The 15,000-nt window shown below is 42.5% G+C and overlaps 2 protein-coding genes across 4 annotated transcripts; one reads left to right on the forward strand and one right to left on the reverse strand.

The window, feature by feature from the left end:
- The first annotated feature begins 5 nt into the window (after positions 1-5).
- On the forward strand, positions 6-9,057 carry LOC118398314 (palmitoyltransferase ZDHHC3-like). 3 transcript variants are annotated; one of them, XM_035793525.2, is made up of 7 exons: positions 6-96; positions 3,782-4,116; positions 4,644-4,768; positions 5,616-5,712; positions 6,016-6,097; positions 6,548-6,678; positions 6,997-9,057. In XM_035793525.2, the coding sequence occupies exons 2-7, from the start codon at positions 3,811-3,813 to the stop codon at positions 7,153-7,155; spliced, it is 900 nt and encodes a 299-aa protein (XP_035649418.1). In that variant the 5' UTR covers positions 6-96; positions 3,782-3,810; the 3' UTR covers positions 7,156-9,057. The 3 variants fall into 3 exon arrangements, with proteins under 3 accessions (XP_035649418.1, XP_035649415.1, XP_035649417.1); XM_035793522.2 differs by lacking the exon at positions 6-96 and adding an exon at positions 121-268; XM_035793524.2 differs by lacking the exon at positions 6-96 and adding an exon at positions 278-836.
- A 1,668-nt stretch (positions 9,058-10,725) lies between these two features.
- On the reverse strand, positions 10,726-14,245 carry LOC118398315 (transmembrane protein 42-like). The gene is made up of 3 exons (XM_052470594.1): positions 13,874-14,245; positions 13,088-13,234; positions 10,726-12,883 (listed from the first exon to the last, which is right to left on the reverse strand). Exons 1-3 carry the CDS (start codon positions 14,051-14,053, stop codon positions 12,752-12,754), a joined length of 459 nt encoding a protein of 152 aa, XP_052326554.1. The 5' UTR covers positions 14,054-14,245; the 3' UTR covers positions 10,726-12,751.
- Positions 14,246-15,000: the final 755 nt, after the last annotated feature.

Below are 15,000 nucleotides of genomic sequence, written 5' to 3' on the forward strand. Positions count from 1 at the left end.
GTAGTCTGTTGTTTGCCCCTGTCTGAATACAGGGCAGATCATCAGGAAGTAGCATTAGCCACTAGCATGGTGGTGAAAAAGTATTTCATAAAGAAAGTATGTATATTTTCCACGTTTTTTTACATTCCTTATTCCTTCTTGCAATTAAATCGAGTTAAGGAGGAAATCAATGCATTTCCATCCTGATTGGAGTATGTTTGATGTATGAACTGCTCCACTGGGGATATGTATACACTATATAGACAGCTGCATGCGTTTGCTTTGGACGGTAAGATGAAACGACTCATATTGCCACCTGTCGGCCTTTAAACTATTAGTTACACTGATATCCTAGGTCGGTTTTAAGTAGATTGGTAGAGATATATGTTCCTAGCAGAGGCAACAAATATACTGTTAACTAAGAGGCAACCTCAGGTGTTTGGAACGCCAGAGAGCTCATATAAATCTTGTGCACGGAAGGCAGGGCACTTCCTGTTTTTTCCTCCGTTTGTTCCTTGCTTGCCAAAGATCTTTCTAGATTAAGTAATGAGGGAAAGGGCACCCACCCAACCAGGAGGTCTGCACGTATGGTAATTTCCATATGAATACCCGGAACATCGAAACCAAATGGTTTTGTAGTTTAACGATGGACTCGACACGTTAAGTGTGAATCGTGAGACACATCAAGGGGGTGTACTGCCAACTAACCCCACGCTCGCAAGGATAACTAGTTACCTAACTATCTACAATCAACTACGACTTGCTGTTGTGAATGGTGTACCCTAGCTAACGTTAGCGTGCCAGACAATCAAAAAGAGGACTGTTCTCTGAAAATTCTTTCCTCGACCACGAAAGGGGTGAGTTGAAATGATCATGGTTGTTTCTAAACGTTACCTCGCTAGCTAACTAAATTAGCAAGCTTATTACTAGCTAAATCAAGCCACCAAATATGTGAAACAACGCTAATCCTTGGACCTACCTACCTAACTACACACAAATGCACTAGACTACACAGTGCAATCCCCCCCAACACCCCCCCCCAATCCCCTGGTGTCTCCCACATACACTACAGTAAAGTAGCCTAGTGTCTGCCTACTACCTAGCTAGCTAGCATTAGATTCTGAATCTGACGGAATCGAGAGGATTTTCATGAGTATGGCTAGCTAATGAATCCATGTTACTTTGCAGTTCTAGCTCAATAACGTTGATTGTGACTTGACGGGTTAATTTACCATTTTTATTCCGTTTTGGTCATTTTGCTATTACTGTCAGTGGAATTTTTTTGTTAGAAAAATCTCCAAATGAATAGATATGGTTGCAATACCGTCAATACCAGATCAATATCGCCACCTGCCGGCCTTTTGCCTAGGATTGCATCTCTTCAACTGCAGAAAATCTTTCGGATTTCTCGTGCGCCAGAGTAACGGTACTTATCTGCTTTGGGATTTCCATTCTGAAAACTTTATACAAGGTTCTTGACACAACCATTTGCTGTTTATTGTTCATCGAAATACAACATTTTAACAATTAAACTAAGGACACGACTGATCATTGTGATCGACATAGCAAAGGCTTACTACGTTAAATCTAGACTACTAAATAAGACCCAAGACATGCTTATGTAAGTCAAGGGGCTGCTAGCAGCGGCTTATTAACGTAAATCACACCAGACTGTTAATTAACTGCTATTTCATCCTATTGAGCCACATCCCTCATCAACTCCCAGCTTTCACTCCCATTATCCTGTGCTCTCTTCCTCTGTCTGCCATCATTCCTCAGTTGTATTAATTACTGTTGGAGGCATCCAAGCAGCAGGGCGTCCTGCAGCCCCATAAATCATTTATTAAACATTCAACTGTATAGAGCTCATACAGTGTAGTGCTCACAATCCAGTCTTCCATAATGGTTAATTGGTCCATCAAAGTTGTTTAGTGTCATATCTATTAGACATTATGTTTATTGATACTGGAGTCTCGCTTGAATTCAGAGACTTGGGCTAAATGGGTGACTGTTGTCAATTACTGCTGTCTTGAATGGCAAAATAGAATGGCAGTTTTTTTGTGAAATTAGTTTCTGCTGTAAGACAAAGACGATACTATAGTCAATCAGTTTCTTCAGGATAACAGCAGCATGTCGTTCAGTGGTGGAGTTTATACACTCCCACTTCTAGTCAATCAAAAGAGCTTTGATTTAGCAGATAATAGCTAATCGATGCTTGCCTCAGTGTTTTTCTTGAAAGTGCTTTTGCTTGTGTACAAATCCCGAAGCAGCTAGAAGTCAATTCATTATGTAGCATCGTCCTTGGTAACAGATTGTCACTGGATTTATGCAGCGGCCAGAGATGTTTATAGTACAACTTTTCTGTGAAGTTCCTGACTTATTGGGTTTCAATGAACAGTTTGTTCACTTTATGGGAGTGACACCCTCCGTCATCTCTCAACATTGATTCACCTACGGGTTGTTCTGATACAATATGCCCGATGAGGTGTGGTTTATGGCCACTATACCACAGCTACGGGCTGGGCTTAGGCACGACACAACACAGTATATACCACAAACCCTGAGGTACCTCATTGCTAATAATTAGAGCTGTAAAAAATAAATGTTATGTCATACACGTGGTATACGGTCTGATATACCACGGCTGTCAGCCAATCAGCATTCAGGGCTCGAACCACCCAGTTTATAAATTGTATGTCAACAACTTTTGGACATCGCCCAACACTAATGTCATTGGTACCTCATTGTTTTTTAAAATGTTGATTTAACTGACTAATAAAGGTTAACAAATTCATATTTTACAATGACGGCCTACCCCGGATAAACGCTCCCCTAACGCAGACGACGCTGTTAGGGATGCCCGAATAGTGGGCTTTTACAAACTTGATATAAAAACGGTTTTGGCAGGAATATGTCAGTTGCATCAGGGTTCCCCGTAAGCCGATTTGGCTAAAACTCAATTAAGCTAGTATGGCTAATCATAAAAGTGAGATTACACAGAAAATACCAGTGAATTGGCCATGTGGATGGATGAAAGCCACTGTGCTTCTACATCTGCATTGCTTGCACTTTAGGGTTTTATGCTGGTATCTGTATGAGCACTTTTTGACAAAATGCTGTTTATAAAACACATTTGATTGATTTTAATACATTTGAAAGGCAGTGGTGTTTATTTTAGGAATACTCAGCTGTTTTTAACTTGTAAGGCTGTTTCTTAATAAGTTTGGACATATAGGCAATTTTTATTACCCTGACTTCCTGTTTCTAGTGAATGTGGGCCAAAACTGACCCCAGGGACATTTTGACCAGGGTAATTGAATTAAAGACTTCAGAATATTTAAACAGACTTCATAAACTCTCCCCCGCCGTCTCTTCCCGCACTCCCTTTGTCCGTTATCGTCTGTTTGCACAGACGATTGATTTGCATGTCATAGCTGATACGTCGCCACGGTTCAGATAAGTTTATATTAAAAGACTGCACATTATCTAGGTGTCTAGCCTTTTATTTATTTTTATTTTTTTTTTACAGTCCACAACACCACGTTCAAACATAACAGAAAAGAGACCACATTCCAACAATACTGTCTGCACAGAAAATGAAACATTGACGCCTCACTTCCTTCTCTCTTCTCTATACACCTGTAGTTTGTCACTTCCCCCTCTATATATTTACACTACAACGACAGCTCATACCAACGACACAGGAAATGCGATGCAACATTGGCACGTCAGACATCACTTCATTGACACACCTGTATCTGTAGCCTATCCCTAACCGTCCCAAACCCTTCTCTCCCCGCAGCATGCGGCGAGAGCTGCGGCCGCTCTAGAATGAGGAAGAGCCCGGCAAACCGTTGCAGGGACATCGAGAGGCAAGCCGGCTACCTGCAGCCCGAGCACTGCGCCCCTCCCCCAACCCTCCCCCATTCCGACACCATGTGGTTCATCCGCGACTGCTGCGGCATCGTATGCGGCGTCATCACCTGGTGCCTGGTGTTCTATGCCGAGTTCGTGGTGCTCTTCGTCGTGCTGCTGCCTGCCAAGAACCTGCTCTATAGTCTAATCAACGGTGCACTGTTCAGTGTCCTCGCCTTCCTCGCCCTGGCCTCACACGCCCGGGCCATGTGCACAGACCCGGTTAGTCTGGCTGTCTCTGTCTGTCAGTGATTCTGTAGCTTTCTTCCAATTGTCTCTCCTTCCCCCAAAAGTGTGCACTTGTTCACGTCCCTTCACTGATTTAAAAGGAAATTACTGGAATTAAAAATCACATGGTGGACATTCCCACTACCCCGATGAAGACAGCTTGGCTGTCGAAACGTTGGTAATAACATTTTTGCATCTGAGCTCCTAGAGTTTCTACTCCGCTAGCCAGCACCACGTCTTAATAGGTGTGCGTTTCTTTTTCTTCCTGGACATTCCCACTAGCCCATGCCTCCACCAATCCAATGCTTTTAGATTTGTGGGCAGTAGTGAACGAGTGCACACTTCAGGAGAAAGGAGATGTTATTGAGTGGGGACTCAGGCGAAAACTGTCAAATGTTGAGCTTTCAATCTTGAAATAAGTTGTCTTCCCAAGAGAACCTGCTTGTAGAGAACTTCGAAACTGTGTATTGGTTTTCAGGTATGATTGAATGCCCCTGTCCTAACCCGTGCCTCTCTCCCAGGGTGCGGTGCCTAAAGGGAACGCGACCAAGGAGTTTATAGAGAGCCTGCAGCTCAAGCCCGGTCAGGTGGTCTACAAATGTCCCAAGTGTTGCAGTATCAAGCCCGACAGAGCTCACCACTGCAGGTTCTGTACAGGACTGGTCTAGAGAGCCCAGTCCTAATTCCACTTGTTTTCTTCAAATGTTCTTTCCCACCAATGTTGTTCAGCCTCAGTCCTGCTGCATTACCTATACCCACTGGTACTTACTAGATGGCTAAGAAGGAGTTCCCCGGACTTTGAAGTGCTTTGAACCTAGTTTCAAGGGACGGAACTGGCTAAAAACAAAGTTGAATTAGGAAAAAGAAGCAACACTTGGTATTTATATTTGATCAAAATAAATGTCAATTGATGTGACGTACAGGATGGTATCATGATATTTATACTATACACTTGTTCCACCTTCGGAGAATGCCATGGTATCAGAGGACCTCTATTTAAGCATATTGCAGCCTTTGCAGCTCCATAGGGCAGATGATTGATCGATTGATGATGTCTCAGGGCCTAGTTGAGATATCCGAGGGTAGCAGACTGACTATATACGTCCCCTGACTCCCTTGTGTGATGGAGAGTACAATCCAGCTTAGAGGTTATTCCCGTCTCTCACCTCCAATGTATACATGGTGTTTGTCCCAAATGGAACCCTGGTCAACAGTAGAGCACTATATAGGGAATTAGAGTGCCATTTGGGATGCAGAGAGTGTGTACCGTGCAACTAGGGGTGGTGTGGGTCTCTCCTCCCTCTCTCTCTCTGCTGCGTGCGTTGGTGTGTGTTTTGAGTTGACTGATAATTAACTATGCATTCTGGCTGGTCTTCATGCACCCAGAAGGAGCAGCGTGTGTAGGTCACGGTTTGGACCATATTTCCAGGCCTCTTCTGTATGTGGCTATACCCTGCTTTCATGTCATCTCCTCGTGTGCGTGCTCCTCGCAGTGTGTGCAAACGCTGTATCAAGAAGATGGACCACCATTGCCCATGGGTAAACAACTGCGTAGGAGAGAAGAACCAGAAATTCTTTGTGCTTTTCACAGTGAGTGTGTAGCCTCGAGCGACTCCGACATGCTCCTATTACTCAAAACATACATTCACTCCACACCGTTGTTCACTCCCTCACATGAGATGTTGCTGGTGTCCAAGCATTCAAACCTCTTAGTTAACGCTGACTAATTCAACTATCCATCTCCTCCTACAAAACCTGTAAACTTTCCCTCACATTCACCAATACATCACATTATTCAAAATCTTGACAAAATAAAGAGTTGCATTTTCGAAATAAGAGTACGGCACGGTTAAATAATGTAATGCTACTACGATATTCTTTGTCTCCCTTCAGATGTACATTGCACTGATATCCCTCCATGCCCTGGTCATGGTTGCCTTTCATTTTATCTTCTGCTTTGAGTCGGACTGGACGAGTGAGTACCATGCTGTTTTTCGCTATGTATTAGCATGCTATGCCAAATCCACCATACTGTTTTTTAACTTTGTGTGGCAAGTCTGCAACAGAGAAACACATTTAATGGATTTGGTGTTGTGGTTTCCATTTGTAACTATTTATTTCCATTTCTTCAAGTGTCATGTTGTCTTCCTCTCCAGTACCCAGATTGTTCTCCTTTCACATCCTTTGATTGGCTCACTTTGTTAGAGCATGACTTAATTGGTCAATTTACCTGATACATACAAGATTTCAACTTTTGGCTCACCTTTCCTGTCCCCTGAGTCCTAAGATAATACTTACCTGATGAGAGGGAATCCAGTGCACCTGTCCTCAGCTTCGAGACCATCAGTGCCCTCCAGTTTAAACCTTTCTCTCCTTCCCTCCCTCCCTCCCTCCCTCCCTCCCTCCCTCCCTCGGCCCTCCCAAGAGTGCAGTACATTCTCTCCTCCAGCGACCGTCATCCTCCTCATCCTCCTCTGCTTTGAGGGACTCCTCTTCCTCATTTTTACCTCAGTGATGTTTGGGACCCAGGTCCATTCCATCTGTGCCGATGAGACAGTAAGTGAACTGAACACCACCACCAGCATCCCTTTGCTCCCATTCACTCCCTCACTCAGTGCTCCTCTCTACCTTCTTAACGGTCGCTGTTTAGCAAGGGTTGGGGGTCAATTTCAATTCTGGAAGTAATCTGGAATTAGAATTTCAGTTTACTTCCTGAGTTTAAATGGAATTGACCCCAACCCTGCTGCTTAGTGCTTAGATTCATATTGCCTGTAGCTTTATTTGAGGGTCTTAAGAACTGTCCCGAAGAAGTATACGGTAAATAGCCAGGATTATGTTGCTGACGTTTTGCATGTTTTTGGATCTTATCTACAGGGCATAGAGCAGTTGAAAAAGGAGGAGAGGAGATGGGCTAAAAGGACAAGGTGGATGAACATGAGGGTGGTATTTGGCCATCCGTTCTCTATAGCCTGGCTAAGTCCCTTTGCAACACCTGACCACGGGAAGGCAGACTATTACCAGTACGTTGTCTGAGACGGGAAGCCATGCTCCAGCACCCGTGCTACCAGCTTGTCTTTCAGGGTGCGGACTGATGACGCGTACGGGGCGATAGTCTTCCCACCGCCTGGCTTCACTGAGCATGAACTCTTATGACCCTTTCTCTTTTCTGTTTTTGTTCATTTTTTTTTCTTTGTGAAAAATATTTTTTTTCTGCTTGTTTTGAATACCTGCCACACATTTGGATATCTGTATGAAGTAATATCTATTTCTCTTCTGTTTACGATCACTGCCAAGCCCTACAAAACCATGAACTGTAAAATGCCCCTCTGCTTTTCTCACGTTTTACCATTGAAGAAAGCACTTACTGATGTAACCTGGCCAGAGCCTGTATCTGAGCTGGCTAAAGACTGGGCTTTGCCTTTGGGATAGAAACGGAAATGGAAATGCTCTTAAACCCAAGTATTTCCTGTATTTTGTCATTTCCTGTTTAAGGACTAGGCTTAAACGAAGCAAACGCATGAGCTGAATTCATATGGTTTTCGTCCGCTGAAAAGCCAATCAGTTCCGAAAGGCAGATTTTGTCTTCCAATGTAGCAGTACCTCTGCCTTTCCATAATGTAGCCTAAATGGTGTAAGCTATGGCTTTGGTGCCAGCGCCACACTGTTGGAGTACTAACGGCCTACAAGGCATTACGTTTGCGGTTTAGAACAGCCAAATCTTTTCCTGCAAGCTGCAGATTCTTTGCCGTATAAGACAATTGAAATTGGGTAAAGAGATTTTTGTAATCTCAAGTTTAAGTTGAATAGGGTATTTGCTTCCTGTCACTGGCTATCAGTCATGTCTATGTGCAGGACGGGTCCCCTCCAAAAGGACAGGCTGAAGATGAGATTGGGAACAACAATGGATTGAAAGTCCAACTGTGGAACTGGCTGGTGGCCGTGGATGGTTCTGTTGTTCCACTGTCTTACTGGTTGGTGTATGTGACAACTGTTTCTATAGAAAAATGATCACGATGCCCTCTGAGATTTTTCAATTGGTCACCCAATAACTAAACTGGTCAATGAAATGTACATATTATTTTAAACTTTTTTTTTTTTTAACAGAAGCATGCACCTAAGTGTAATTCCCTGTGTTCACTGAATGGAATTTGTAAATGTCATGTCAAAAAAACAGGTTATCGGCTTGACGTTCTGTTTATGAATCTGGCACAGTTAAGCTTTGTGGAGCAAACATTGGTGATGCAATTTAGGCCAGTGGAACATGTGCATTGAAGACTGAAAGACCATACTGCCTAGTCCTTTTTTTAAGTCACCATTGTGTACAATGCTAGCTAATTCAAACTTAGTCACAGACCGGTCTCCTAGATACATAGCAGTCGAAGTAATTAGGCATCGATTGCAAACAATCAAGAGAAAATGATAACACAATCAATTGTGTTCGCGAGCCTTACTGTAGAAAAAACATGGGCTGTTGGTGACGAATAGAACGGCTATGGCTTGTGTCCCAAATGGCACTCTGTTCCCAATAGAGTGCACTACGTTTGACCAGGCCCACAGGGCTGTAGTCAAAAGTAATGTACTGTGTAGGGAATAGAGTGCCATTTGAGACACAGCTTAATTTACGTGGAATATATTTGCTGACATGTTCTCTGGTTTTACGACCCTCACTGTATGAACAATGGTTGTGTTCATCAAACTAAATTGTTTGCTAATTAAATGTAGAATACAGAGTGCATTGGCAAAGGAATGGATGCCATTTGAAGTGTGTATGGACCACGTTTGTAGATTTGTGCTATATTCTAAAGAATCAATTAAGATTGAATGTAAATGCTACTTTTAGTGACTTGTATTGTGATAGTCACCTTTTCTAAGTAGTTTATTTTTTACCGAATGGGTGACTTTTTAAAGTTTTTAAAGATGCTTCAATCAAATCTACTACTGTCTCTTTCTGATTTGATGCCCATTTTTTCTTTTAAAGTGGTACACTCTAAACTACCTACATCTCAATACTGCCATCTCCTGCTTGAACTGATGAACCCTTATTATCTCTATGTAGTGACTATCAAATACTGTGGTTTTTAAAAGTTAACTATCTTATCAGAATGAATGCTTCTCCAACCAGACTGATTATTTTATCATTTAAAATGTGCTTTTTCAGCTCATTCCAGTTTGCCTTTCCAACTAATTATCAGCTGATCATGTACAATATCAGTATGCCTCACAGGCATGTATTAATAATTTGTAGATCTGTGTACTGGAGTGGGAAGTTCTTGAATCTGATTCATGTCCGTCTGTGCCAGAGTCTTTTTGAGGAGAGACGGGTGTAATAAGGGTATACGAGGTTCCTTAGGAAGAGGCTGGTTTAAAGCTCATGTTACCCTAGCCCCTTTCATTAAAGGTGGACTCCGCCATATGACACAGATGCACAAAGTAAACCGCATGGTGGGTCAAGCTCGTTGGAAGAGCGAGGCTAAACTCCATACTGCTGCGAACCCATGCACAGGTACTGCGTGAGTGAAGTTTTGCATCTCACTCATCTCAATATCTGTGGTGCTGCTTGTGGCAATGTCAATTTGCTCAGTCTCTTTTTAATTACTATCAATCAGATCAGAAGCGCTAAGACCGCGTCCTACTCATTAACACAGGATATGCTGGGAAGTTGTCAAATCTATCCTATTCTGTTACGACAAAGGGACTGGTATTCTCTCATGTCTCTATTTATACACTTTTTAACACACACTTGCCGTAAATAGATTCCCAATGTGCATCTCTTTGAAATGTTTATCTGAATGCAAAAGTTTAAGTTACTTTCATATGGAAATTTACAATAAATGTATTGTTTTTTTCAAAAATGGTCCACCGTCTCAACATTAATTTGTCTTAAAGGGATTGTTCACTCAATGTTTTTTAGTAGATAGTGAGTTTGCGTGAACTATCCCTTTAAGACTGTATCCAGGTAGACACTATAATTTGTAAGTCGCTCTGGATAAGAGCGTCTGCTAAATGACTTAAATGTAAATGTAAATATTGTATCTGTGGAATCGGGAGTGTAGTGTTGCATTCTGAATGACCTTTTATGTTTTCATAAGTCTATTTTCTCTGTACAGTTTCAATTTATTGTATGCTTTACTTGGTATGCTAATAGCACACTGGCCTTTGTCAGAGTCAATTTATTAGCTAATCTGAGAAGTTTACTGGACTGTAATCTTAAAAATGCTGCCTGGGTATGGATCTCTTTCCGTTGATGGTTTAATTTTAGATCAACATAAGTTCACTTTCCGAGATGAGGTTTATTAAACATTGTGCACCGTCAAATTGAAAATATTGACACTTACAAATGTTAGTTTAAAATAGGTTGTTAGACTAGATATGGTTTATAAATAAAAAATATTTAGGTCTGCCCAAACACCTGTTTCTCTCTGCATCTGTTGTCCAAGAAATTATGACAGTTTGTCACACACAGACACAGCAGCAGTATGTGCAATCTAATTCTATTGGCTAACAGCCATTTTCTGAGACTTCCTCACTTATCATACACAATTTCCTAAGAGCAACATGTTCAAAGGATGGAGAGGTGGCTTGTCCAAGTAACCATTTCAAGGATTCTTAATAATACATTTTTATTTATAATACATTCCCTTTCTTTATTCCTCCTGTAGAGCCCCCGTGCTGCACTAATCAGGAACACAGAGTTTATCAGGTCAGTCATATGCACCTCCCAAACTAATCTCTACAGTTTATAATATCCATATCTACAGTATACTCGTTCAAACAAATGTGACCCATTCAGGGGCTGGCGAACAAAAGGAGTTTCATGTAACCACTATTCTAATGCATTTGATTCCTCTTGCCCTCGGTGATGGTGGCGTCACAGGTAAATGTTTATCTGACTTGAACACAGGAGAAATGTTCGGCACCAATTTCTCCCGTCCTGATTCAATAGCATAGATCGTCACATTGCCGGGGAAGTAGATTACATTACACACACAACCTGCAGTCTGTAATGTACTGCAACTGGAAGGAGAATCGATTTCATAGTGTGCGTTCTTCTACATTTATACAGACACATCATCATCGTCTAATAGATACAGTCAGAATACAGGTAGCTACTATTAGTTGTTGCATGCATTTGATATGTATAAAAAAAAACAGCAAAGTTTGATCGTATAGTAAAGTTGTAAAGTCAAACTCCTGTCTACAGTAACGTTTGTTGTCGGTATTACGCACAAAGCCCATTTCCACAATAGCGCATCACAGTGTTAAGGAATGTCAGGGAAGTACACTGTTGGGAGTACAAACATGCCAGTTTATAGAACACCACTTTCTGTAGTTTGGTTCAAAAACCCCACAGCAACATTTGACCTTTTGGAAGTCTTGGAAGATGCAGAGGGAGGGACTGTGCTACGGGACGGTTCCCTTACCCCGAGGATAACATCAAACTGGGTTTAATTGCAATGGAAAACTAGGATGGACATTATATGTGACACGGGTCTACAGCTGAAACACAAAAGCTGGTGGCACTCAATTAAAAAGGACAGATATTGGAGTAACTGTTGTTTGGACACCCTATTAAGTCAGAATTAAGTCCCTTCTGCCAAAGGAAATAAGCGATAGTTCACTCCAACATTTAAATTGAGGTCAGACGTGGGCTAATGTCAAGAAGTCCAGGCCGTCTACTGTGTAGATCCAGCTCTGTAACTCAACTCCAAATGAATTGGAAAGACAGGCACCCTCTTAAAATTATTAAGTTAGACGGTGCCTATACTTTCCATTCATTGGAGTTGGTCTCATCTCAACATTAGACCACTTTTGAGGTTTGAAAATGTCTTACATATTTTGATTTTGGAGTGAACTAAACCGTATTACTTTACAGGCAGCTGAGAATGTCACTATTTTTTCGGGCCACTTTAGCAGTTTGACTTCACATTGCATTGACAGAGCCTTGCTGTGGTTACAGTGGATACCAGGCAGGATCAACATATTTGTGTACTTTGGTTCGACTTACTTGGGTTTAGACCTCGTTAGGAACTTTCTTTTAGACATTTGCTATAAAAAAAGGCAGGCAAGGCCAAACCTCCTCAGAATCCACATAAAAATGTGTGAGGGTCAATCCCTCAATATATTCGGCTATAAACATGACACAACAGAAGGCCATGAAGTATATTCTCTGAGCCACGTCACGTGTGATACTGTAGTAAGCGATGAGAATATCTATGTGTTTGCTGTATTTGCGCATGTCTAGCAGTAAGCAGCATTTGTGAGACTTATCACTTCGGGTTCACGCATCACCTTGAGCATGCGATGACGCAACGTTGGTGTGGAAGTCTACAGCTCGTGTCATCTTAGGATAGGTGAGCAAAATGAAAGCTTTTGTGATCTGGAGCGGAGAGTGTAAGCATGGTGAAGAATCGATGGCAAGCACACATTGCTGAGGATGTCGAAGTGTTTCAAACGATAAATCACTCTGTGTTCCTTACATGGTATGTTTTGACAGTGCTTTCCCTTCCAAAGTTGCCATGACTGCCGTTCACCCGAGAAATGCCATTGTTTGTCACAGATAGTAGGCTATAGGTTGCATTACTGGTTTCTTTCTATATCACTTAATGAGTTGTGCCTTTCCGACAGGTTGTCATTCGTCCTTCCTGGCTCGGTCGTTGGGGGCCGCCCTCTGAAGCACCAGGAGGCCAGAGAACGTGAGGGAGATTCCCACCCACCACAACGCAATCTGGGTCTCCCCAAAGATAAGCTGCCCCAAAAAGGCCTGTGGCACAATACAGGCATTTCAATTTAGTGCACCATATATTACACTTCTCATATATTACACTTTTCATACATTACACTTCTCTGACAACACTTAAAAAGGGAAATCTGTGTTACGCTTATTAATTCAAACCATACACTTGTAGGCTATTAGGCCTATACATTATTTACAAAGTGTCTTTTCCACAGGGAAACATGTACTTACGGAAGATACGAAGTTGGAAGCGGTAGTGGTCACAGTGGTTCGGGTGGAGGAGGAAGAGTACCGGAGCGCCTTAGCGAGGAACGTCCACATCACAGCATTACAGGCGAAGAGCAGCCCCCCACAAATCAGCCTCAGTGGGATGTGTAGCTGAAGCAAACACACACAAACAACATGAATGAAAACAACGTTGTTTTGGACTATAGTCACATCAAATAGTTGAGCTGCATTCCATGGATTTGGGGCCTATTTTAGTTATTTGTCTTGATATATATATATATATATATATTTTCCACATGCATTTACCTAACGGCTATACAAATAAATCATATGGCTAATAAATCAACCTTAAAAATCATGTCACCACGTACCCAACGTCATGAAGGTCATTTCAAGCAGCCCAATTAACAATACGATATTGACATTGAATGGAAAATTGCCCATATGTTAAACCAGACTCGCATTTGGCCGCAATAAATAAAATGATTGAGTACACATATGAAAATATCTTCCTTTAACACAAACATATATGACGTAATACTGCACTAGGTATGTCGTTCAATCACGCGTGTACGACACGAGCTTGACACAGCACGCGCCTGTCCAGCAGAGAGAGATGCTGAGCGCAAGAGCTGGAATCTGGACCCCTAAACTCATCACTGGAAAACCCAAACTTCCCTACTCGCGGACGAATTGCTTTGCTAACAAATTGACATCTACATTATTCAGAAGCCACCCAAATCCCATCACGTTAATAATTCAGGCATTTAAACGGCGGCGATTCCTCACCCAGTCACAAGCGGTAGTTTCGTCAGGTTGTCTAAATTTCCGCTGCTCTCCCCATGTTCGTAGCCCCGTTTCACATACACCTTTTAGGTAATCGGCTCCAAGTGACAGCTTTGCAGATGAAGATGCGACAGCCCCGAGAAACCCCGCAAGAAGCGCATAGAAAACGCCGGGGAACAACATATTGACAACCGAGGCACATATTTCTCTAATCCATCACATTTCTACAGCGGTATTGAGCTGAGTGAGAGTGTGGGCAGAATCTGTAGGCTACTTCCTACCAACAACCGTCCCGAGGCAGCCACACCAATCAAAATACTTTGTCAGCGGGTAGGTGCACGACGTGGTTGGACAAAATAACTCCACAGCTGTGTAGCATTGTGGGATCAGTAGTTTATTCAGCGGCATCACGTGTTTGGGAATTCTGTTGATATTGGATAAGAATGTATTTCTTTTAGGACTCTTTCGGTCTGTGAGTGAGGTCTCATCCATCAAATGCCCCCCAATTAATCCTAATATAAATCACATCAAATTGTATTAGTCACATGCACCTTACAGTGAAATGCTTACTTACGAGCCCATAACCAATAATGCAGTTAAAAAATATATGGATAAGAACAAGAAATAAAAGCTGGAGTCTTTGACAATTTTTAGGACCTTCCTCTGATTCCGCCTGGTATAGAGGTCCTGGATGGCTGGAAGCTTGGCCCCAGTGATGTACTGGGCCGTTCGCAATACCCTCTGTAATGCGTTGTGGTTGGAGGCTGAGCAGTTGCCATACCAGGCAGTGATGCAATCATGCTCTCGGTGGTGCAGCTGTAGAACATTTTGAGGATCTGAGGACCCATGCCAAATCTTTTCAGTCTCTTGAGGGGGAAGAGATTTTGTCGTGCCCTCTTCACGACTGTCTTGGTGTGCTTGGACCATGTTCGTTTGTTGGTGATGTGGACACCAAGGAACTTGAAGCTCTCAACCTGCTCCACTAGAGCCCCGTCGATGAGAATGGGGCCGTGCTCGGTTCTCTTTTTCCACAATCATCTCCTTTGTCTTGATCACGTTGAGGGGGAGGTTGTTGTCCTGGCACCACACGGCCAGGTCTCTGACCTCCTCCCTATAGACTGTTTCGTCGT

The sequence above is a fragment of the Oncorhynchus keta genome, chromosome 19 (assembly GCF_023373465.1).
Source record: "Oncorhynchus keta strain PuntledgeMale-10-30-2019 chromosome 19, Oket_V2, whole genome shotgun sequence".
Lineage (NCBI taxonomy): Eukaryota > Metazoa > Chordata > Actinopteri > Salmoniformes > Salmonidae > Oncorhynchus > Oncorhynchus keta.

What these genes read in the sequence shown, in the direction of transcription:
- LOC118398314 (XM_035793522.2), top strand. Translation starts at nt 205, where the DNA reads ATGAACTGCTCCACTGGGGATATGTATACACTATATAGACAGCTGCAT. An exon ending in GGGCCATGTGCACAGACCCG is followed by an intron (nt 4,117 to 4,643) that starts GTTAGTCTGGCT and finishes CCTCTCTCCCAG; the next exon opens with GGTGCGGTGCCTAAAGGGAA. An exon ending in CTTTGAGTCGGACTGGACGA is followed by an intron (nt 6,098 to 6,547) that starts GTGAGTACCATG and finishes GGCCCTCCCAAG; the next exon opens with AGTGCAGTACATTCTCTCCT.
- LOC118398315 (XM_052470594.1), bottom strand. Translation starts at nt 14,053, where the DNA reads ATGTTGTTCCCCGGCGTTTTCTATGCGCTTCTTGCGGGGTTTCTCGGG. An exon ending in AAACTACCGCTTGTGACTGG is followed by an intron (nt 13,235 to 13,873) that starts GTGAGGAATCGC and finishes TGTTTGCTTCAG; the next exon opens with CTACACATCCCACTGAGGCT. An exon ending in CTTCCAACTTCGTATCTTCC is followed by an intron (nt 12,884 to 13,087) that starts GTAAGTACATGT and finishes ATTGTGCCACAG; the next exon opens with GCCTTTTTGGGGCAGCTTAT.